We start from the raw sequence: 25,010 nt of genomic DNA on the forward strand, positions 1-25,010 counted from the left end.
AAGATATGCCTTGTCCAGATTCAGATGCTGACAACAAGTTATTGCCAGCTGTTGAAGGGTTTTTTGTCCCTCCACTTTTCTGACAGTCACACCTGTTACAGGTTTTAGAGCAAAAACAAACAAACAAACAAACAAAAAAGGTTTGTTAATTCAGATTCCCAGTCTTCCTATTAATTTTGTAATTATACTCTTGTCTACAAGTATACAGTGTATCTAAGCTTTACAGTTTAGAATGTAATGCTATTCACTGAATGTACTCAACTTGAAGGTGGAATTTGAAAGCTTCATGCCAAAACTCAGAGGGATTCTTCTGGCTTGAGAGGGATCTGTGTGGATTTCTGTAACCCTTTAGTGTCTTGGAAGACTGAATTATTTGTTTTTCTACTACAGATGAGGGAAACTGGTATACAGGTTATCTGGAGAACAGAAAATTGGGTTTAGCCAAAAAACACGCAGTGTTACTGGATAGATGATGGTGTTAAAAACAGTCCCGTGGTACACCTGGGTGATGCCTTTTTCCCTGGACCAGAAATAGACTTACTTTTGTGTACTGCAAACAATGCTGATACAGGAGGAAAATTGAGGAGATGGATGTTAAAGATTTAGTGATTGTAGTTTTTCTCTGGCAAAATCAAAGTCTGTTTCTCTGATGTATTTTATAGGTAAAAAGGCAATTCACGGCTATCTACATTCGGTCTGGTTCATTTCATTAGTAGTTGCTGCCTTTTCCTGTGATATTCTCATTTTGTCATTGCTTCTCTGTTGCAGTTTTGAGGTTCTTTCTATTCACCCACATATATCTGTGTGGCTCTCCTCAGGCATAACACAGGAGATGAAATTGTACTGTACGGACTGGCTACGGGTCTCTGCAAAAGTGCTGTGACAAAATTCCACGACGACGGTGGTGAGGAGTTATTTGTGCTTAATTAGGAGACACTTCTTCTCAGAAAGAGCAGTCAGGCATTGGAACGGATTACCCAGGGAGGTGTTCAAGGAAAGGTTGGACGTGGTGCTTAGGGACATGATTTAGTGGGTGACACTGGTGCTAGGGGGATGGTTGGACCAGATGATCTTAGAGGTCTTTTCCAACCCTAATGATTCTATGATTCTATGAAAAACAAGAAATCCAGCCTGGCTGGTCCGGTTTCAGAGCACAGCGAGGTCCACAAACGCAGCCAACCTGGGTGCGTGCCTGCACGGAGCGGCGCGCAGCGGGGCCAGCCGCACCCCGCAGCGCTCCGAGCGCTCCCAAACCCAAACTCCCCCCACCTCCAGCACCCGGGCAGGGGCCAGAGTTATTCCCCCTCCCGCTCCCCGCCTCGGTCCCGCCCGCGGCCCCCTGCCCGCCCCCCCGCCGAGGGGCCGCCCACCCGGCAAGAGGAGCCGCTCCACCGCGCCCTCCCCCTGCACAGCAGCGCCCGGCGCGGGGAGGCGGCGGAGCGAGGCTCCCCTCGCCCCGGGCATCCCGCGCCTCTCATCCCCATGTGGCCACGGGCGACGGAAGGCTGCCGCCGCGGGAGCTGCGCCCCCAGGCAGTCCGGCAAGCGGCGGGGACCCGCCGCCCTCGCCCGCCCCCGCGCTCGTCCCCCGACGGACGAGCTCGGCTGCAGTCGGCGCTGAGGGACCGCGGCGCCCCGAAACAGCCCGCGGGGGGATCAAGGCACGGCTCCGAAGGGAGTAGCCCCGACCCCCCCCCCTCCCACGCCCCCTCGGCACGGTACCGCCCCGCCTAGTTTATGCGCGTTTCGGGGGCACCAAATCCCGGCGGCGGCTTCTGCAAAATGACGGGCGATGAGAAGCCCTAAGGCGGCGGGGCGCCGCGGGCTGCCATGAGCTTCGTCCGGCCGCTGTCGGAGGGGCCGCGGGGCCGTGCCAGGTAGCCGCCCCCCCGCCGCGAAGCCCCCCGGGGGCATGGGAGCGGCGGGCGGCGCCCGCTGAGAGCGCCGCGCCCGGCCGCAGGTAAGGAGCAGTGGGGAACGGGGTTGGCAGGGGAGGGGGCTCGGGAGCGGCTCCGTGTGTTGGGGGGGTGTGGGGATGGAGGAGGGGGGCTCCGTGCCGAAGGGAGGACGGAGGAGGGGGAGCGAGACCCCCGCAGGGCTGTGCCGCGGGGTGTCGGCGCCCGTCCGCTCAGCCCGGAGGGGGAAATTCTTCCCTAATGCGTAGCATCTGCCTGCGGTGAAGAGGAAAAAAAAATAATAAAGGGGTTGGGGGGATTGGGTGGGCTGCCACGCTGCGCGGCGGCGGAGGGGGAGCCGGCGGGCGGCGCGTAGGGATGCGCGTAGGGCGCCCCCGGGCGGAGGCGCGCAGCCGGTGCGGCCGCGCCCCCGAGGGGTGCCCGGTGGCAAAGGTGCAGAGGGGGGAGCTCGGCTGGGGCGCTGGGGACTGCCCCAGGCATCGCTTCCTTTGTGCGAAGGAGCTCCTTCGGTGAGGCTCAGTGCCCCCGCCCGAACGGGACTGGAGTGGGTAGGATGGTCTTTAAGTTTTTTTTTTTTTTTTTTTTTTTTTTTTTTTTTTTTTTTTTTTTTTTATGAAAGAGAACCTTAAGGAAAATGGCACCTGAATGTTCTCCAAACAAATTAAAAGCTATTTGTCTTTGTAAAGAATGGTAAGTGTCTCATTAACTTGACCACAGATATTTGAGAAACTTCTTCATGCCGATGAGCCTCTCCTTTGAACTGTAATAGTTTGCACATGATGCTCTTACAAAAAAAAAAAAAAAAAAAAAGTCATTGCTAGCAGATCTGAAAAATCTGACTTTTATACTAAAAGCAATAACTAATGGAACTAATAATCTCTAGTAGAAATGAATGTCTTTCCCTCCTTGTCACACTGTTACACAAGAGCAAGACTACCAAATTTCTGTTTCTAATAGTAGCTCGCATTCTTGCATGGCTTTAATCTGAAGAGCTCAAGTGCTTCTCATGGTAGATAAGAATAAGGATATTTCAAACTAACTTATCCAAAGTTAGGCTGCTTAATCTGTAATTAGACATCTACACAATGGTTTTATTTTCAGAAATGGCTAGTGCTCAATAACAGTAGTATTTTGGGTTTGTTCCAGCTTAGTGTGCCTCTTTGAACAACTCTCCATGAGTCTTGTCATGCGGGTTTAGACACAGTTCTGAAAATCTGAACCTCGGTGTTGATAGACATGGCAAGGTTATAAATACAGACTTTTTTGTTTACATTTCTTTGGAGGCCTGTGCTTATGTTTCTAAATCAATTGTCAACTTCTATCAATTCTGGGCATTCATAGCTCCTGTTTGGTTAAGATTACAGGGTAAAAGCACGCCCAGCATAGCACAGTAAATGACAGAGTCCAGATCTGTGTCCAGCCAATTCTTACTTTCCTTCTTTCACTTTCTGTCTCTCTCAGTGTTACCATTTCCCATGTACATTATGAATGGGATTTGTTCAGCCTGGTTTTACACTCCTGGAAGTTAGCAGACAGTCTTAAAATTAGGCAGCTAGGCTAGGTGAGTTAGCTAGTTAGGGACCTAAGGAGGCTGATTTGTACTATTTCTAGGTAGGTACCTGATTAGTAGATACCTATCTAGGTAGATACTTGATATTACTCACCTTCTGGTGAATATGGGCTGCTTCTCTCTTGTTGATTGACTGTAGAGGGAGCCATGGCAACTCACTTGAACTAAATGCTTCCCTTGAAGTTTTCTAATTTGTAGGTGAGACAAATGCTACCTTTGGCATATAGAGCAAACCTACAAAAGTTACTAGAATAAGAAGACTGCATAACTTTTGTAGAATAGGTACTGAAATGAGTTATGGGAAAAAGTTGACTTTGAAGTAGCAAGCGACTTGGACAAAATGAAAACTCTTCCCAGTTGAATTTAGCCGTAATTGTCTACAGACCTTCTGGGACACTGTAGAGCATCACACAGTACACAGAGAATTTCAAAAGAATTATTAATCTTTGTTTCTTCTCTGTCTCCCTTTGTCGTCTTTGCTGTCATCTGTTGCTTGTGTCCCCTGGCCATCCCAGGAGGAGCGAGGCGAGGCGAGCTGACAAGATGCGGGAGAGGGCTGTGGTGGGGGCACTCTCCGTGGTGCTGATCCTGGCACTGGGGCTCCTGCCGGGCGCCCTGGCCTGCCCCCACCCCTGTGCCTGCTACGTCCCCACCGAAGTCCACTGCACGTTTCGGTCCTTAGCAGCTGTGCCAGCAAGGATTTCTAAACATGTGGAAAGGATCAATTTTGGGTTTGTATTGCAGTTTGTAGCAACCAGTTTCATGTTCTTGGTGTGGAATCCTGGAATGCTTCGCACATGTGTGGCATACCGGGATCTTTGTGTGTACTTTTTAAGTGGAATTGCAGAGATGGGTGGTTACTTCCAAACGCTGTATTTCAAACACTACCATTACTGGCATGAAGGAAGATTTAGTGTAGCCCTGATATTTCAAAGGAAAGTTTGTAATACTTTCAAATATGTATTTATATGATGGTGTCAGTTCTTATTGGCGAATAGTACATGCAGTCTTACAATGTTTAAAAATGATATTGAATTAAACCTACTATGGGAGGATTTCTACTAGATGTTGATTATTATACCTGATACACAAAAATGTAGAAGGACTAGAATTATCTAATGTAAGCAGGTAGCATTTTGGAGCACAATGAAGTAGCATATATTAAAACAATACAGTAAAGACTAGTTATTCAGTAACCTTTGAAGTTGTTTTTTGTTTGGTTGGTTTTGTTTTGTTTTGTTCATAGAATCATAGAATATCCCGAGTTGGAAGGGACCCTTAAGGATCATCAAGTCCAACTAGTGGCACTGCACAGGTCTACCCAGAATTTTAGACCATGTGACTAAGTGCACAGTCCAATCGCTTCTTAAATTCAGACAGGCTTGGTGCAGTGACTACTTCACTGGGGAGCCTGTTCCAGTGTGCGACCACCCTCTTGGGTGAAGACCTCTTCCTGATGTCCAGCCTAAACTTCCCCTGCCTCAGCTTAACACCGTTCCTGTGGGTCCTATTACTGGTGATTATGGGGAATAAGTCACCTGCCTCTCCACTCCCCCTCGAGAGGAAGTTTTAGACTGCGATAAGGTCTCCCCTCAGCCTCCTCTTCTCCAGGCTGAACAGGCCAAGTGACCTCAGCCGCTCCTCATATGTCTTCCAGTCTAGGTCCTTCACCATCTTTGTGGCCCTCCTCTGGACCCTCTCCAACAGTTTAACATCCTTTTTGGACTGTGGTGCCCAGAATTGCACACAGTACTTGTTTGTTTCCTAAGAATTTAAGTGCAATATAAGCAGACAACAATGTTTTGGGGTGAGGGAGCTCAGGCTCCAAATCACCTTCCTCTGCCAGAGTACCTTCAGCCTACATTTCTCTGAGATGAGAAGGCAGGGACAGTTGGTAGGCTGCATATCACAAAAGTGCTGTGTATGGCCATTGTATGACATAGCATGGCAAAAGAGACTCAGTCCTCTTCTGCTTGGTAGCAGAGCCATCTCTCTACCTGGTATGGACTCCTTCCCTAGCCTGTAACTTGCAAATGATCATGCAAATGATCATGTCACTATAACTAATAGTAGTGACATTAGTTTATTTGCTCCTCTGTAGTTAAAATGTCTATCCACCAGTACTTTACTTTTTCCACCTAAAGTCTGATTTTAGTCTCACAATACCCCTGCACTCAGTAAAACTGTATTACAGAAATCTGTATTTTCATGCCATTTTTTCAGTCATCCCAGTGGCTCATAGTCAAATCAGTGGAAATACTCCTGGAATGATACATAGCTATGTAATTTCTATAGTACAGAGCAAATGTCCAACTGGGTCAGCCTTATAACATTTTGTAGTGTGAGGGTTGTTCCCTATATTTTTTCAGGCCATCTGCCATCAGCTTAGTTACTCATGATCCCCTCTGAGAAAATAAAATTTCATACACAAAGTCATGTGATTTAGTCTTAATGTAAACACATGTTCCAAAGGGAGTCATTTAAATGCTTCATTGAAATGCTGTTGCCAAAGAATCTGCAACTCAGAGTGGCCAAATTCTGTCCACCAGCAGGTATATCTTCAAGTGGCCTTATACGCCTCTTGACTGGGAAATGAAAATATTTTTGAGCCTGACCAGTAATCCATGTCCTTGCTTCTCTGATCTTCAACTCTTACACAACCTTCCACGGAAACCAATGTCTCTTCATTTTCTTTGAGTATAGTAGAGCTCATGGTAGGAAGAATTATAATTATGATGTCTCTTTGGAGCTCTCTGTCATTTATGTCTAGTTACCTTGCTGACTCTGGAGCTGAGAAAATATGATAGAATTTAAAGAAATAAAATCTCAGGAACATTGTTGGCTATGATGGTACTGAAAATGTGTGATCTCTTCACTGCAAACTTCAACTTCAGTACGTCATACAAACACACCAGATCTTACCCAAACTACATTCATTTCTTTTCATGGCTTTAGTCTCATTAATTCTCTTTGAAGCCTGCTTAATGTCATATTTCCTTATAAATCCTGTCTTTGTAGAATATATCTAACTGCCCTCCTTTTCCTCTCCACAGTCAAAACCACACATATGTACAGTCACCTCTCCCCTATATGTAAACATTCTATGGCAAATTCTATCCCTAAATTTTTTTTGAAAATAGTGTGTAAGCTTCTAAATTGTGTAGGCATTTTGGAAGTTCTATCCTGTTTTTAAGTAAATTATTTGATACTGCTAGCATAAAAGCCCTTTCCCTTTTTTTTTTTTTTTTTTTTTTTTTTGTATTTTCATCACTAGAAATTACATTTTCTGAGTTGTCTCCTCTCCTAAGAAGAAACAGTCTTACTTATCTGTTGTATTTCTTTCATTTTTGAGAAGTGTTCTTCGAATCTTTCTGTTTCAAGTTGCTGTATATTTAAGAGGCAAAGCTTATTTTCTAGTTGGAAATAATTTAGGAAAAATTCAAATTTAGAGAAGTATATTTTTTTTAGAAGGTGTCATGTAAGCATAAGGAATTTTAATAGGATTACTGCTATAAGCCTGGGAGATCTGTAGTAGGACTAAAAATTATCAAAACATATGTCAGAATTTTTAGCAAGTTCAGAATCTTTAGATAGATAACATGATGAAAATTTAAAAGTATTTACTCCATATTTAAATTTAAATTTCTCTCGCTTCACCTCGTGTCTAGAAAGAAAGTATTAAAAATAGGAAAAGATATTTAAAATTGGATCCTTAATTTGGAATCTTCATGCCCAGATTAGATCATATGCCTAATTTTGTATCTATATATGGAAAACCCAAATGCAGAGCTAGGCAGCCAAACTTAAGGCTTCCATATTGGCAAATAAAACCTGCCTTGTTAGTCCTAAGTGAAACTGAATTGTTTTCAAAAAGTTGATTTTCTATATTCTCTAAAAGGAGTTCCTGGGCTCAAATTATATAATTGGAAGTGCAGTTCCTAGATCTTACATAATTAGTTGATGCAGCCAATTACACATTGTAGCAGTAAGGTAAGAATGATGTGACTTCCTGCTTTTCTTGCTGTTTGGGAGATATCCATTTTTAATGTCCTCTGTCCAAGTCTTTTTTCATTTATTGTTAGATGCTGTTTTGGCAACATTGCAGCATGTCTACTTTGCTAGGCTCCATAGCATCATTGGTTGGATGCAGGCCATTAATTTATTGCCATTCCATAAAGTGAGCTGCATGGAAAAACATACTGACAACTATTAGAACTATTAGAACTTAAACGCCTATCTATTACTCTTAGTTTTAAATTATGGTTAAAGTGCTACAAATTGATTTTAAAGAAATTTTAATGTAAACATGAACTAAGCATACTTGGCCTTGTAAAAATGTTTCAGTACCTTCTGGCTCTTTGACAGTGCACTAAGATCCATCCAAGTTTTCTTGATAGGTTATACTAATTTTATTTTTGCCGTCCATGATAGTGAAATGTAACTACACATTTTGTGATTTTTTCCAGGTTTAACAGTATACAGTCTATATATGAAAACTCCTTTGCAGGACTCACAAAACTGGAATTGCTTATGATACATGGAAATGACATTCAGAATATACCTAATGGTGCTTTGAAAGATCTTGTGTCTCTACAGGTAATGCCCAGGTCTTTCTAAATTTCACAAATTCTAACTTAAGGAAGTAGCTGAAGACAAAAAACAATTGTTTTTTTGTAGTGCCTTTCCTAGGATTAAGGTACCATTCATCCCCTCAAAAGTAATATTGGAATTCTGTTAACTATGCCTATGTCATACTTGATAATGCTAACGAATGTTCATTTGTATTCTCCCTCTTTGGACCAGCATATCATTTTTCAGTGGTGCAAATGACATTTGAATGTGGGAGGAAAACTTCTGAATGTTTATTATTCTGTTCAAAACTAACCTCTCTCTCTCTCTCTTTTTTTTTTTTTTTTTTTTTAAGGTTTTCAAAATTAGTTACAATAAATTGAAAGTCATAACTGGCCAAACCCTCCATGGACTTTCAAGTTTAATGAGACTGCACGTGGACCACAACAGAATCGAGTTTATTCATCCAAATGCTTTTAATGGATTAACTTCTCTGAGACTGGTCCACTTGGAGGGAAATTTGCTCCAGCAGCTTCACCCACACACCTTTTCAACATTTATGGTCCTTGATTATTTCAAACTGTCAACAGTAAGACATCTCTACCTATCTGAAAATGCTATTAGGACCTTGCCTGAGGAGATGTTTCAGGGTATGCCACTACTAGAGAATCTTTACCTTCATGGGAATCCATGGATTTGTGACTGCAGCTTAAAGTGGTTCCTTGAATGGAATGAAGTTTCTGGAGGTAAGAACAAAATTACTAAAGCCTCTTCAACTCATAACGTTTGATATTTTTTCCCCTGTTCTGCATATGAAAAGATTTGTTATTTCTGGAGAAGCATTACTTACATGATGTCTATGTACACTATGATTTAGATTTGATTTCGATTAGATATAAGGAAGAAATTCTTGACTCTGAGGGTGATGAGGAACTGGAACAGGTTGCCCAGAGGTGCTGTGGATTCCCCATCCCTGGAAGTGTTCAAGGCAGGTTGGATGGGGCTTTGAACAACCTGGCCTGGAGGAAGGTGTCCCTGCCCATGGCGGGGGGGTTGGAATTAGATGGCTTTTAAGGTCCCTTCCAACATAAGTCATTCTATGATTCTGTGATTCATTTAGGCTTAGATGTGAGATAAGTATCATAGTGCTTAGATCAGGAGTCCACTAAATAGTTTTTTGTCATTATTGTTGTTGTTTTGTTGTTGTTTTTTTGTGTTTTTTTTTTGTATGTCTGTTTTCAGTTTAGGCATTTAAGTCCACCAATGTCCCAAGTCAGGTAGCTAAATGTTTGGTATAGTAGGAAGGGTGTTACAGCAGATCTGCTGATAGACTCTTAAGAGGAAATTGTCATTGAATTGCAGCTGAAGATGTTTCAGATGAGTTATGGAGTCACAAGGTTTATGTAATGATTTGGAGCATGTGTAGTGGATGACGATGGGTCTTGCTGTCTTAGAATATCTAATTCATTACATTTTTGTACATAGCTATAGAACAATAGTTTCAGGGGTGTGTGTTACTTTAATGAGTAGTGTATGTCCCTGATTGAACTGATACTTGAGGTATCCAAATTAAGGGTTATATTTATGTAATTTACACTTTAATCTTTTCATTTACTCTCCTTGATCATATGAATGGATATGCTAAGTGTACCGAAGATGCACTCTAAGTAATAATGATGAAATATTAGATGAACTTCCTTTCCCTGTACAGTGATGGCTTGTTACTAATTTTATTCAGTTTCTTTTCTGCACTAAAACGGTAGTGATTTTTGGAAAGAAGAGAATTAGTCCATGCCACTCTCATGCAGGACAGTTTTAATATCTTTATACAGATATAACATTGACTTCTTTGGGAATTTTGTCAACACAGAGTGACAGTAGTGCTCTTTGAAACACGGTAATGTTCCACAGACCAGTGTGGCATCTGCCAACTTGGTTGTGTGCCAGTTCTGTCATGAAATACACTTTCCTTGTCTTTGAAGCATCATATATGAATCTGCAAGTGGTAGACTGGTTCACTTATATATTACATTTGTGAGAACTTCTCAAAAAAACTGATCTGTCAGACTGACAAAGCATATATTTCCCTGTTTAAAAAGTTTACGAAATTTTGCCAGTTCTTTTCCCCTTGTACAAGAATTTTATGTTAGAACCCACCTTTATTGTTCATTCATTCAAAGATCCCTCATTCCTCAAGAGCGATCAGCATAACACTTATTCCTAGAAAAACTGTAATATAGCATATTTCCAAACTAAATATGAAAGGCAACTTTGACATTGTAGTAAGCAGCACAAGTTAAACATAAATACATGGCTGTTTGGCAGACAAGAATCCTTCTGGCATTGGTAGAAGCAAAGAGTCAAGGACATCATTTCCTTTTTAATACTCCTCTGTTTAATCTTTATTTTACATTTACAGAGAAGAAGTGCTTTCTTTTTTTTTTTTTTTTTTTTTTTTTTTTTGCTGTTGTCAAATAGCTTGTAAGTGTAGGAACTAATCAGCACGTTTTGGTAGATGCAGTAGAATTTTTTGTATATTGCCAGTATTACTGTTAATGAATAGAGAAAAAATAAAGCTTCCTGAATTATTTAATGAGAAAATCCAGCATTTCTCAGGCAAATGCTGCATTTTTGAGAGCTGAGAGGACTCTGTCCTCTTCAATTTGTGTCCAAAAGATAGATGGGTAGGTTGTCACTGTACACATGAAGACTATTTTATAGCGTAAATATTAACAGACTTCTAAAACATTGCTCTGGACGCTTCCATTTCTATTCATTTTATTCAGAGGCAGTGAAACTAATTTTCGGAAGGATGGAGCATTCAAACTTCTCATTAAAGTCAGAAGAAACTACGGTCAGTTGGAGAAACAGGCCAGTTCAACTGTGAAAATAAAGAGGCAGCATTTTAAAACACCTTGCTTATATGTCACGTGGCATAATGTTTATCTCATGCAGTCCATTTGGCACTCCTGAGAGTTTGCTAACTCTAGAACACAATTCTACAGCTTACCTGTCCTTTTTTGTTTGTTTGTTGGTTTGTTTGTTTGTTTTGGCTTCCAGGTATTCTAAAATGCAAAAAGGACAAAGCCTATGAAGGGGGACAGCTCTGCCCTAAGTGCAACAGCCCAAAACAACTGCAGAAAGAAGATATCCAAAACTTGAAAGATATTTCCTGTAGGAAACCTATCATTCAGTCCTCATTAAGGCACAATAGCAGCACTCAGGATGAAGAAGATGGTGACAGTTATGAACTCCCTCTGGTAGAGTTCCAGTCCTCTCCATGGAACATTACATTAAATATGACTGATGAGCATGGCAATGTAGTGCATCTGAACTGTGAAATAAAGAAACCAACAGGCTCTACCAAAATTCAGTGGAATCAAATCCAGACTCAGGAGATTGATATAAATGCTACAATTTCACTGGATTTTGAATGTCCAATGAATCGAGAGAACTACGAAAAATTGTGGAAGCTTATTGCTTATTATAGTGAAGTGCCTGTCAAATTAGAGAGGGAACTTATGCTCAGCAAAGAGCCTACAATAAGCTATCGGTACAAGCAAGGCTCGGATTATGATGCTCTTTATTACACGGGTGTAAAAGCTCAAATAATGGCTGTGCCTTCCTGGGTGATGCAACCTCTTATAAGTATCCAGTTAAACAGGCGCCAAAGTACAGGGAAAAAAGTGGTGCTGTCTTTTTTCACTGTATTTTCTCAGACAATTCATACCAAAGATACCAGGCAGCAGAGAAGCTGGGTAATGATAGAGCAAAATCAGAGCACAAGGACAGCACAGAGCATCATGGAAGGGTCAGAGTGTCAGCTGAGCTGCAATGTGAGAGCTTCTGAGAACCCTTTCATTCAGTGGCTCCTTCCAGATGGGACTAAACTGCAAGCACCGTTTAACCAGAAAGACAGTAGGTTTTCTATTCATAGTAGTGGTCAGCTAGTAATCAAACCTGTGAGTTACACTGATGCTGGTTTGTACTATTGCATTGCCCAAGTGAGAGATGATATGGACATTAAGGCTTACAGACTTCTTGTGCAGCCTCCAGCTATTCAGATAGCTGATACAGATATAGTGAGGGTTGAAAAAAATGTTGGAGATCCAATAGTTCTGCCTTGCAGTGCAATTGCCATCCCGGAGGCACAGTTGAGCTGGATTCTTCCAAACAGCCAGATACTCAATGATTTACTGAACTCTTCAAAAGGATATATGTTGGACAATGGTACTTTGCTTATTCCAAAAAGCCACGTCAGTGACAGTGGCCATTATAGATGTGTGGCTGTCAATCAGCAGGGATCAGATCAGTTTGCTGTAAGGGTTACAGTAAATAAAATGGTGTCTGACAGGTCATTTAAAAGGATAAAACTGAAAAAGCGCCCAGGCTCAAAAAGTTCATCAAAAACAAGAGGGCGGATCATCGATGATGGAGAGGGATCAGGGACAGGAGGGGCGGATGAGTTCCCACGCAGAAAGAACCGCCTGAAGGACCGGGAAGTATCCTTTAAACAAAAAAGTGACCAGGTGCCAGAGGCTCAAATTAAAAAGGGAAAGAAAGGCAGAAGAAAAATGAAAATTTGGAAAGGTACTGATAGAACCCAAGATAGCAATGTTGCAGAAGGCCGGAGAGTGTTTGAATCTCGAAGGAGAATTAATATGGCAAGCAAACAGATTAATCCACAGCATTGGGCTGACATTTTGGCAAAAGTCCGTGGGAAGAATCTTCCTAGAACAACTACAGCTACAGCCATTTTTGTAACAACGGCATTTCCATCATTCATGCAGAAAACTACTCCTGTCCCTCATCCGGTAGCCAGCCCTCTGCCTTCAGAGACAGCAGCTGATGTGGTAGATTCTTCTGCTGATGCATCACCACTGGGTGAAGATGAGCCATTCTCAGTCACTGTTTCTCACAGCAGTAAGGCATTTTCAGTCCAGCCCATAGTAACAGGGTCAGAAACTGAACCTTTCCCTGACTACAGGGTTTTAGAAACACCTGCAAGTACGTACTCTGTAGAGATCCCTGTATCAGGTCCATATTTGACTCCTCTCTCTGCAACTGTACAACCCCAAGGCCAGCAGCATCAGGATGACAAGACTGATTCTTCTGTAGTCAAAGAAAATATTCAGGCTGTCACTGAAGAACCTCTAACCAAAGAAACAGTAACTAGCTTTCCTAATATTCAGAGCAGTCCATTCACAGTGGAAAATGCAGATGCAACTGTATCTTCTACATCAGAGGAAAATTCTGCTTTTGCTGAGCTACCACTTGATGCTACTGTCCTAGCTGAATCTCAGACTGTAGATCTTCATAGCGTGTTGGAGACAAGTGAGAAGTTAAATGAAGTGGATCAAATGAGCATTGATAACATAATGTTAATGCCTTCTCAGATGGATGATATCATCGCAACAGATTCTGTAGGCACTACTGCCATTTTGTCATCTGTTTCTCCATTTATTACAGAAAAAAGCGATGACTTGATACATCAGCACACAGAAGTATCCACAAGTCAGATAAAAATAGCAGACTTCAGTACAACTTTTCCAGCTGTCATATCCATGAGCAAGGAAGAACCAGAGACCCACAGGAATACAGTGACTCAAGAAAGCACATCCAGCAGTTATGCAGAGAGTTTTCATGGAAGAGAACAGAACCTGGCTTCTCCAAAACCAGGCACCACATTCATTTTGACAAGCACTAATGCTCCTCATAAAAAAACAGAAGAGGTATCTGCTGCATCCATCAGCAGACTGACCACTGTGGCCACAACAACACCACCCTATAGAAAGACCACACCTTCACTTGTTACTCAACATGCTAGGAAAAGGCCTTATGGGAGAAGGAGATTGAGGCCAAATAGAATCCGTCAAAGAACAAAGCCTTTCCACCCTGTTGTTTCAATCACAGAGGCAATGCCTGTCATTCCAAGAACATCTACAGTTAAAGCTGTGACCAAAACTTCCTCTGCAGTTCTGGAACGCCTTGATCTTAAAAATAATGTCAAAATACAGGCTAAGGAAGAGGAGCATATGGAATTAACTCCTTCATTAGTTACCGATCCAGTTGTACTAGAGAAAACGACCAAATTCAGACAGGTGGTCACAGCTTCTTTCTCTAGGCCTACTGCTTCTCCACCTGAAGAAAAACATGTGACTCTCTCTGCTGAAAACGTGGCACTTCCAGTGACTGAACCTATCACAGTTTTATCATCATACGTTGTACATAACACAGTTCCCACAAAAGAGTCAAGTACCCCTCTGAAACCACAGCAAAATAAAGTGCCAAAATACCACTCATCAGACAATGTATATGAAGGGAAGGGCCTTGTAGAAGATTCTAAAGCTACAGATGGTGAGGCAGAACAATCAAGTACAGCTACCACTGAGCATAGGAACAGCTTGATATCATCTACAAAATCTGTTTACTCAGAATCTCAAGAGCCCATCTTTTTTGACTCAGAAGTTGTGGTTAATGAAACCACTGCTGGAACATTCCAGCTGATGTATCCCACTATGACAGATTTAAGTATTCCTTTTGGAACAGTGGAAGTTTTTAAGGATGTCTCAGTTTCAGAGGAGACATGGAAGCCCACAGTAACTTTAAAAACACCAGCAATAACTGAGCCACCTCAGCAGCAAGAAATGCTGACTTTGTCCTCCTCTTTCAGCACAATGGAAACTCAAACTTTTTCATTTATAGAAACAAAGAAATCTGTTGCTTTTGAGACTGGGGAAAAAACATCTTCCTTGGACAAAAAGGAAGCTATGTCACATGGCATTTTGCAGACAGCTGAAAAGCCTCCAAATACACCCACTGTCTTTATTCCATTTACAAAACTTCCTACTCTTCCACCATCTATTTCAAGCACTTCATATTCTTCTCTTCATTATACCACCAAGGGCAGTAATGCCTTCAGTCAAGAAGGGTTGTCAGAAACAAAACAAGTTGAAGCAGAAGGTGACAGAATGGTAGTGAGCTCAAGACAGAATGTACACCCTACTCCTTTCCCTAGCCAAAATAGGATTAGCATACAGTCTAAAGAGGAGCGATTCAAAGAGATGTACAGTAGCAAGTCAAACAACAGTTTATTGCTAAGTCCAAACCTTCCCCATCCGCCTGCTGGAATGATACCAAGCCTAAACCAAAGACTGCCTGTTGTGCCTCCAAAGCATGTTCCAGTAAGAGGCACACTGAAGCCTCCGTATATTGTAACACAAGGCTCGTTTCGTTATTTTATAACACAACAGCCTCTTCACTACACAAACAAACCAGAGATAACAGCATATGCAGCGCATACTATCCAGGACAAAAAATATTTTGCCTTTCAGAGAGAGACAACTACCCCAACACAAGCCACTCCATTTCACAGAACAAATACATTCACTGCAAGCAAGTTTAGTAATCAGGGTCAGAACAGATACAATATTAATTCAAGATATTTTGGCAATAACTATGTTCCAGATAATAGAGGCACAGCAGGGAGACTACTAAATCAAGGGTTGCCCTATTATCCCAGTTCCAAAATGCCATTCCTTTTCAACAGAACAAGGATATTCCCTCACTTCAGTATGCGTCCTAAACCTGTGGTCCCTAGTCAGCTAGTCCCCAAAGACACAAATGAGAAGATTGTCCAAGTCTCCCCTACAAGGATTACAGTGCAGAAAGTTACAGTTATTCCAAGTCCTCCGCAGACCATGACCACAACATCACCACCACCAGCAGTTTTGAAGATTACCCCTCCAGCCTTTCTCTCTCAGCATACAAGACCCCAGATATTCACTACAGTTCAGCCTCTTAAAAATGTCCACTATCATCATCAAAAAGTTCAGTCTCTGCCTCATGTGGAAGGCATTACACCACATAATTCATCTATAATTCAATCTTCCAGCAATTTCAGGACACCCAAAGAAAGACCTAAAATTATCTCAAAGGGGTCTCAAGGCATATCTATCCTTGCTGAAACAGATGTTCTTATCCCTTGTGATGCAGTAGGGGAACCCAAGCCTTCTATTACTTGGACAAAAGTATCTACAGGTAAGACAGAGAAAAAATTGTTCTTCTACACACTTTAAAGGGTACACATGTTTAGTTTTTTATGGTTTTATATATATATATAAATGCAACATTATTACAGAAATATTGCAAACTGCTGAAAAACACTTAATGACATTTTATGTCCATTTTAATTATTGCAGAAACAATGTGACCAATTTCAAGCAGTCATTACAGATTAAAATATCTCTGCAGTATTTCTTATAGTAAAAGAAAAATTCTAACATTTAATAAATTTGGTTCTTGAAGGAGGAATAGCAACCAAGTGATTATTCACAGCAGTTAGAATTTATGATGACAAAGCTTCTGCATAAGGGTTTGTTAACATTACTACCTTAAATATTGATGTGTGTATCATCTCCATATTCAAAATAAAAAATGAAATTATGTGAAGATTTAAGAGGAATCCCAAAATACAAAGCCCTTAAAAGTTCCTACACTGTACAGACTTGCCAAGCTATTATGGTTAGTTTTGCTATAGAAGCAAAGACCAAGGAGAGTGTCAGAAGATGTCATGTGATCCATCTGAAGATGTAGTTGGTGTTAAGTAAATCTATATTTTTCCATAAGCTTTTTTTCAGTGCAGTGACATATGTCTTAAAAACAAACCCTTTGATTTTCCATTAATTTCTTTCTTCTCACCTTCCCAGGAGCTGTAATGACAACCAACACCAGGTTACAAAGGTTTGAAGTCTTGAAAAATGGTACCTTCCTTATCCGAAATGCACAGCTTCAGGATCATGGACAGTATTTGTGCACCGCTCAGAACCTACATGGCATAGATAAAATGATTATTGTGCTCACAGTTGTAGCCCACCAGCCCAAAATTTTACTTTCCCGCTATCGAGATGTCACAGTCTATTTTGGAGAGACCATAGCAATGGAATGTCAGGCAAGCGGGACTCCAAGCCCACATATTTCATGGATTTTCCCAGACAGGAAAATTTTGCAGACAGTCACCACCACAGAAAGCAGGATTATGCTTCATGAAAATCGAACCTTGTCTATCAAGCAAGCGACTTTTTCAGACCGAGGAGTATACAAATGCGTAGCTAGCAATGCTGCAGGAGCCGACAGCATTGCAGTGAGGCTCCACATTGCAGCCTTACCCCCCATCATCCAGCAAGATAAGCAAGAGAACATTTCCTTGCCCTTTGGTAGTAGTATTAACATCCACTGCACTGCCAAAGCAGCACCTTCTCCGAGCATCCGTTGGGTGCTCTTTGATGGCACACAAATTCGACCTTCCCAGTTTGTCAATGGGAATTTGTTTGTTTTTCCCAATGGAACTCTTTATATTCGCAACGTGTCCCCCAAGGACAGTGGGACCTATGAGTGCATTGCCGCTAACATGGTGGGAGCTGCCAGGAGAATGATTCAACTGCATGTGAAGAAGCAAGCTTCTAATGCTAAGATTACCGGGAGCTCTCCTCAGAGGACAGATGTAACATATGGCAGCATTCTGCATTTGGACTGCAGTGCTTCTGGTGACCCCTGGCCTCGGATATTATGGAGATTACCTTCCAAAAGGATGATCGATTCCCTACACAGGTAAATTACTATTTGAGGTGTTGCAGCTAAATTACAGTTTGTATGAACTTAGGAAAAAGACCATTCATATCTGTGTGAGCTTCATTCTTGATTTCTGTGAGTTTTGAATTAGGCCTTAACCCATTAAGGAATAATTTGAAATTATACAAAAAGCTGGTCAAGTTGTAATTTAGCATAATTCTCTTCAAAACAGTAGTATTATTGAAAAGTCAGGTTTAAGTGTTTAATTATTCGCCTTTTATAGCTATTCTGTAAATGTAGCAAAAAGTCTGATGGCAAAAAGTCATTCAAGTGTGCTTAGTTGCATAATTAGGGTTTGCATAGATGCCCACTTTTCCCCAGGATAACTGAGATCACTGAAATTCATGTATCTGCTGTACTAATCATTATACACTGTAAAGATAGGACAAAGAAATCATAATGATTTAAGTAATGATGAGCATTTTAGAAATGTGTAAATAAATGTTACCTCACAGTAAAGTTTCTACTTAAAACAATACCTTCTACAATGTTCACAATATCAAGTAAAATATGACTTCTTCAAAGCAACAAAAATATCCCAAGACTTTTTTGAAAACACAGTTTCTACTCAATAAATTCTCTTTCATCATTGTAGACAGATGAGAAACGTGCTGAAATCGAAATACACACTTGTCACCAGCTTTCTTAATAGTGGACTGTAGTCAGCATTTTTTTTTTTTTAATTGGACAAAAAATATATTTGGGTAGCCCACAGGTACAAAATCCAGAATTAATTTTATGTTTCATAGTAATTGCAACAAAATAGTTATTTCATTTACTGTGGACTATTATATATTTCATTTATGTGGACTATTTTTCTAATACAGTAGATCTCTTTGGGGAGAAAACCATGGAGCCACTGAAGAAATGAATTTTGACCACAATGCACCAATTCCAAAGTGAAATGGAAAGGAATAATAGCTTTTTTTTTAATATCACATTGATTTTTTTTCCATATTTCAAAGCTTAGGTCATTTTAAAGTAAAATTACTAGAGGTTAACTACTGTTTATTATTGAGTCTGAACATCTGAACATTTTGCTTCTTTGAGATTGCTCTGAGGGTTTAAAATGTTGTACCTGGGGCCAGAGGAAGTAGTACATATTGATCTATTTTTAAGTGGTTACCCAAGTGCCAGACTCCATAATTATGATCCACCTGGGTTTGTGTGGAGTATATTATTCAGATATGGCATGTTTGAATGTTACAGAATTCTATACATGTAGTCATAAAAGTCAAAAATAAAGGAATGCTATTATAAAAAATAAATGAATACTATTAAAGTCATTGAATGGAACTGGGTAGATTTGTTTGGTTATGACTGAATGGAATTATTTTTTTCCTTTTTTTTTTTGTGGTGAATATCTTGGTCATTTCAGACCATCTAATTATCTAACAATAGCAATGCTCCTGTGTTTTTTCCATATTTTTGGGTTGTTGTTTTTTGTTTGTTTGTTTGTTTGTTTTTCCCACATCACACTCAATTACTAACTCCTAAAATGTGATTTTGCAGCTCATGTCCTGTTCTCTTTTCTTCCTTACAGTAGCTTGGAGACAAGAATCAAAGTGTTCAGCAATGGAACTTTGGTTGTCCATTCAGTTACAGATAAAGATGCAGGAGACTATTTGTGTGTGGCCCGCAACAAGATTGGGGATGACTATGTGGTCCTCAAAGTGAATGTGATGATGAAACCAGCAAAAATAGAACATAAGAATGAGAATAACCACAAGGTCAAGTATGGAGGGGACCTGAAAGTTGACTGTGTAGCTACTGGGCTACCAAATCCTGAGATCTCCTGGGGTCTCCCAGATGGCAGCATGATCAATACCTTCATGCAGTCAGATGACAGTGGCAGCCGGACAAAGAGATATGTGGTCTTTAATAATGGAACCCTGTATTTCAATGATGTTGGACTGAGAGAGGAGGGGGATTACACCTGCTATGCTGAAAACCAGATTGGGAAAGATGAGATGAAAGTGCGGGTCAAAGTGGTGGCTGAGCCTGCAACTATCAAGAACAAAACTTATGTCATTATTAATGTACCCTATGGTGATGTTGTCACAGTAGCATGTGAAGCCAAAGGAGAACCTACTCCCAAAGTGACTTGGCTTTCCCCAACCAACAGGCCCATTCCTGCCCTATCTGACAAATACCAGGTGTATCGGGATGGCACCCTCCTCATCCAAAAGGCCCAAAGATCTGACAGTGGTAACTATACTTGCGTAGTGCGGAACAGTGCTGGAGAAGATCGGAAAATAGTTTGGATCCATGTAAATGTTCAGCCTCCCAGGATCAATGGGCATCTCAATGCAATAACATCTGTGAGGGAGACAGCCATCAGGGACAGCCGGAAGCTTATTGACTGCAAAGCTGAAGGTATCCCAGCTCCACGGGTCCTATGGGCTTTTCCAGAGGGAGTAATCCTGCCAGCTCCCTACTATGGAAACAGGATCACCGTGCATCGGAATGGTACTTTGGACATCAGAGGGGTGAGGCAGACAGATGCGGTGCAGCTCATATGCATTGGGCGGAATGAAGGAGGGGAAGCGAGATTGATTGTGCAACTCCTCATCACAGACCATTTGGAGAAACCCTCCTTCAGGGACCCTGTCAATGAAAGGATCACTGCCATTGCTGGGCACAGCATCAATCTGAACTGCTCAGTCCAGGGGAACCCCGAGCCCAGCACAAGCTGGATCCTTCCCAATGGCACTGAAGTGCTGAGTGGCAGCCGTCTGCACAGATTTTACCATAAGAGGGATGGGATCTTACATATCAGTGGTCTCTCTCCAGGGGATGCTGGGACATACCGCTGTACAGCCAGAAACCCAGGAGGTTATGTGGAACGGGTAGTCTTCTTGAAGGTGGGACTCAGGCCGGAAATCAGCAACCAGTACAACAACCTGGTGAGCATCATCAATGGAGAAACTCTGCAGCTCCATTGCATCACACAGCCAAATCAAAGGGCACAGATCTCCTGGACACTGCCCAGTGGGATGGTCCTGGATGCCCCCCAGGCTGTGGGTCGCTTCTCCCTCCTGGAGAATGGCTCTCTGACAGTTCGTGAGGCTTCTGTATTTGACAGGGGCACTTACCTGTGTAAGGTGTCCACAGAGTATGGCACTTCTGTTATGAATGTACCTGTCATTGTGATAGCTTATCCTCCCCGGATCACGAGTGAGCCAGCACCTGTCATCTATGCCAGGCCTGGGAATTCAGTAAAACTGAACTGTATGGCCATTGGGATTCCTAAAGCAGAAATAACTTGGGAGCTTCCAGACAAATCTCATCTGACAACAGGAGCTCAATCCCGTCTGTATGGAAACAAATTTCTTCACCCTCAGGGGTCATTAGTCATCCAGCAGTCTTCTCAAAGGGATGCAGGCTTCTATAAATGCACTGCTAAAAATATACTCGGCAGTGATTCGAAAACAACTTACATACACATATTCTAACACTAAAACAAATGCCTTTGGCTGGATACTAGAGTTCAAGTCACTGCCAGGGAAGTACAAGAAGGAAAGTACTGTCTGCAACAAAACCAAGAAGGCTGAGGGCAGAGAAAAAAAAATGAATTAATTCTATTTACATGCAAAGTGCATTGCTTTTGTATTCAACATGATAGTACTTCCCTGCAATAGCAGGAGGCAGTAGGTATACTTAAATTGAGGAGACTAATGCATTGGAAAAGGTCTTTAAATTGTTAAGGCAGTGTAATGTGTTTTTTCATGCTATCCAATAGCATCTGAGACCAGAAGTAGTCTGTTCTTCTCAATAGTCCAAAGCTTATTTCAAACCTTATTTCAACAAGCACCTTAAAAGTACCAAAGAAGTATTAACTGTTAATAAATGAGCTGCAGTTAAAGAAGTGCTTTAGTATTTTGTTGGAGAAACATATTTTTCTTTATCCCCTGCAGTGCTTTTACATAATCTAGCCTTATAGAATATGATTACTAACCTTTCTTTTCATTCTTCTATCAGCTCTTCAAAATCAAAGACTAATTTAGCAATAAGAGTGATCTATTTTAATAAAAATACATGCAGACATTAGTTACCATAACATATGAACAAACCTTTTCCAGCTACTAAGGATGCTCCAGTCAAATCATTCATTATATATTTTATATATATTTTTAAATCAGACTATGAGACTAGAAAGAGTAACAATGAATTTGGTCTCATTTTATAAATTATTGGTCTTTACAAGACTCTGATACATTACAGTGTTTTATAATGTTAAGGTCAATATACTGTACATTTTATAATAAAAAAAATATTTTCCAAAACTTGTATTTACTGTGATTTTTTTTGTTTTGTTTTGAGAAAACAGTGAACTCCAAACACTGGGAGTGTGAAATTAAATCAAAAAAAAAAACAGAATTCTTATACTTTTTATGTTTCTATACATGGTTTCCTAATAAAAACTTAACACTTCTGTTATATATAATTAAGAATACATATACAATTTCAATACTTTTCTTCCAGTCAAGGATGGTTATTTTAATATCTCTTAGCATAATTTTAGTAAGATTTATCTATTTTTCTGTTGAAATAATTGCTAAAAGAGGCTGAGTATGCCCATGTTTCAACACACAACTCCAATCAGAATTCTGAAAAAGTTAACTCTACTTCAAAGCATTTGGATTCTCTAAGATTCTCTGAAGGCTTAAAGTTCTGACCAGTCATAAGACTTATGTTTTAAAGCTATGACGACAATAAAAGCTTTATTTTGATTTTCTCTATTCACTAAATATGTTGGAAAGTAATGTAAAGTTTTCTAATAGTTTATTTTTTGAAAATTGTAAATTTAATGATTATCAGATAATGTGATGGAATATTTATTCTTAAGTAAGTGCAGGGTAAAAAGCTGTTGTTTGTTTTTTTTTTTTTGTTTGTTTGTTTTTTAGCATGAAGTATTAAAGTTGCACCTGTGTTACTGACCTAATTAAATAGCATTTAATTATATCTTTATTCTCTTCTTAAACCCTTGAGCCCTAAATTAGCAAATCAGTGCCCAGAGTGAGGCGTATACCTAAATATCTGTCAGGGAAGCTGCTGATCAAAAAATGAGTTAATGAAGAAAGGGACAAGTATTCAAGTATTTTAACAAGATTGTTCATGTGATCTTTTCTAATCTAAGCAATTTACTTAAACACGTCACAGATTAGGTATGTCTTTAGTTCCTTTACTTGATTGTAAAATTTTATTTTATTGCAGTTATTGTAAAATGGTAATATATTTTTTTTAATAATAACACATATTTTTAAAGGGTCTCAAGTTCTCATTTTAGCATTGAAATAAAAGTCAAGCACTTTTATTCATCTGTCCAATCTTCAGTAAACAAATTTAGAAATATTTTTGGATGCTGAATGACTTCTAGATACTGCCATTATGCAGGAAAAAAAAATAAGAAAATAGAACCTGAAATCAAATGTTTTATCTGTTGGGGTCAAATGAAGTATTTGATAGTTCATCAATCCAGAATTTGCCTGCTGCTAGTGGAAGTTTTTGAGGCATAAGAAATGGAAGAGTTGGTTTAAGACTTCTTAATTCAAGTCAAGACTTAATGCTTGCAAAATTCCCTCAGAAATGGACTTCACATTTTTTAAAGTGTTATAGTTTCCATTATGTTTATCTTTACCTCTTTTATGAAAGCATATTACCAGTGATAGGCCTATAAAAGACAATTCTCTTCCAAAAGAAATAGTAACTATGGCTTAAAAATACCAGGTGAACATATTTCACATTCAGTCAGTGTTTGGCCATATGTCTTGTCTTTCTCTGCTGAGATACAATTTGTCCCTAATAACCACCTTGAAATCCTTTTGTAGAAATAAAGTTCAGGAGGAGACCAAGTCAGTCTAGGATTACTATTCTTAGGCCTGTGTCTGGATGTCATTCCATCTGCTGAAACATCTATTAAATTAAGGCAGTCATGAACTGTGAATTTAAGTCATAATTTCTTCCTTTATTTCCATGTTTATCTGAAAACCATGTTAAATAACTCAATGAAAAAATCACATTACTTTGAGGATACAATACATATTTATTCAGAATTCTTCACTCACCTTTCAGAGCAAGCATGAGCCATGCATTCAAAAAATAAAAATAAAAGAAAAATGTAGCTTGTTCCCTTTCCAGTTTCCAGAGGAAATGAAGTGATTGCTCTTGGTTTGAGAACATTTCACAAATTTTACTTGATTAATCAAAGGAGGTATTGCATAGCTTTTACAGAAAGAAAAAGTTGCCGTTCTTTTATTTTTGTTCTGAAAATGGAGAAAAAAAGATTTGGTTGATATCTTTTGGAGAAGCAGACTAACAAGATGTCTCATTAGAGCTGTGTAGATTACAAATGAAATGAGTTGTATATATATATATTTGCTTTGGCCATCACAAAAAGAGATGGATAGTGACCATGTCCCTAACATGACTTAAAACTAGTAAAAATGAAAGTAGGAGCATAAGAAAGAGAGGGACCAAAAAAAAAAAAAAAAAAAGGAAAGAAAATTTAACAGGGTATTGGGTATTCATGTAATCAAGATAAAATTTCTAAAACGCTAGCCATTTCACGTACACGTTTTAGTGATTATCTTCAAAAGCTCATGAAGGCCAATTGAGGTACAAAAGAACTGAAAAAAAAAATGCTAACACTGTAGTTAAGAAAACATAAAACAGTTGAACTTTGGTATCAGGAGAAGTACTTTGTTTAATACATTACTAAACAATCAATCTAAGAGCATCTGTAGAGTAAATCAGTGATAGGAAGCAGCTGTTCTGGAAGTTTCCACAACAAATCATATAAAAACAAAATAATTACATCCTCAAAAAAAAAAAAAAAAAAAAAAAAGTAATTAGCCTAGAGTACAGGAAGAAATTGGCATGGTATATCTTAAGCAAATTTTTCTTACATAGTCGTACAGTCTGGACATTCTGTCCAAACTAAAGAAATGTGATTGATCTATTATAAAATGGGAAAACAGATGTTTTCAAAGGATTTAAAGAGAAGTCATGATAACTGATTTTCAGTTAAACATGTCAACTGAATCCAGCTCATGTTGCTTTTTCAGACCAGTAACATTCCACATTCTCATTAATGACTATCAGGCATGGAGAAGGCACTCTGAAAATCAGTGGATAATATAAAACTGAAAGAGGTTAAAGGACGGGACAGAATTACAATTCAAAATGATCTTAGTGAAATGACTGGAGGTCAAAAAATTTAATTCAGTGAATACAAATGCAAAAATTTTATTCAGAAGGAGGAAAGTAAATAAACAGCAAACAATTTGTGAGGAAGGAGTAGAAGTGGCATAAGTTTGCATGATG

The 25,010-nt window shown here is 40.0% G+C and overlaps 1 protein-coding gene across 3 annotated transcripts; it reads left to right on the forward strand.

The window, feature by feature from the left end:
* The first annotated feature begins 1,406 nt into the window (after positions 1-1,406).
* Positions 1,407-21,976, forward strand: MXRA5 (matrix remodeling associated 5). 3 transcript variants are annotated; one of them, XM_035310778.1, is made up of 7 exons: positions 1,407-1,959; positions 4,001-4,216; positions 7,952-8,081; positions 8,410-8,800; positions 11,115-16,094; positions 16,763-17,663; positions 19,228-21,976. In XM_035310778.1, the coding sequence occupies exons 2-7, from the start codon at positions 4,029-4,031 to the stop codon at positions 21,137-21,139; spliced, it is 8,502 nt and encodes a 2,833-aa protein (XP_035166669.1). In that variant the 5' UTR covers positions 1,407-1,959; positions 4,001-4,028; the 3' UTR covers positions 21,140-21,976. The 3 variants fall into 3 exon arrangements, with proteins under 3 accessions (XP_035166669.1, XP_035166520.1, XP_035166598.1); XM_035310629.1 differs by lacking the exon at positions 1,407-1,959 and adding an exon at positions 2,539-2,605; XM_035310707.1 differs by lacking the exon at positions 1,407-1,959 and adding an exon at positions 2,539-2,605 and having other exon boundaries at positions 19,231-21,976.
* Positions 21,977-25,010: the final 3,034 nt, after the last annotated feature.

This window comes from Oxyura jamaicensis, chromosome 1, assembly GCF_011077185.1.
Source record: "Oxyura jamaicensis isolate SHBP4307 breed ruddy duck chromosome 1, BPBGC_Ojam_1.0, whole genome shotgun sequence".
NCBI classification, from domain to species: Eukaryota; Metazoa; Chordata; class Aves; order Anseriformes; family Anatidae; genus Oxyura; species Oxyura jamaicensis.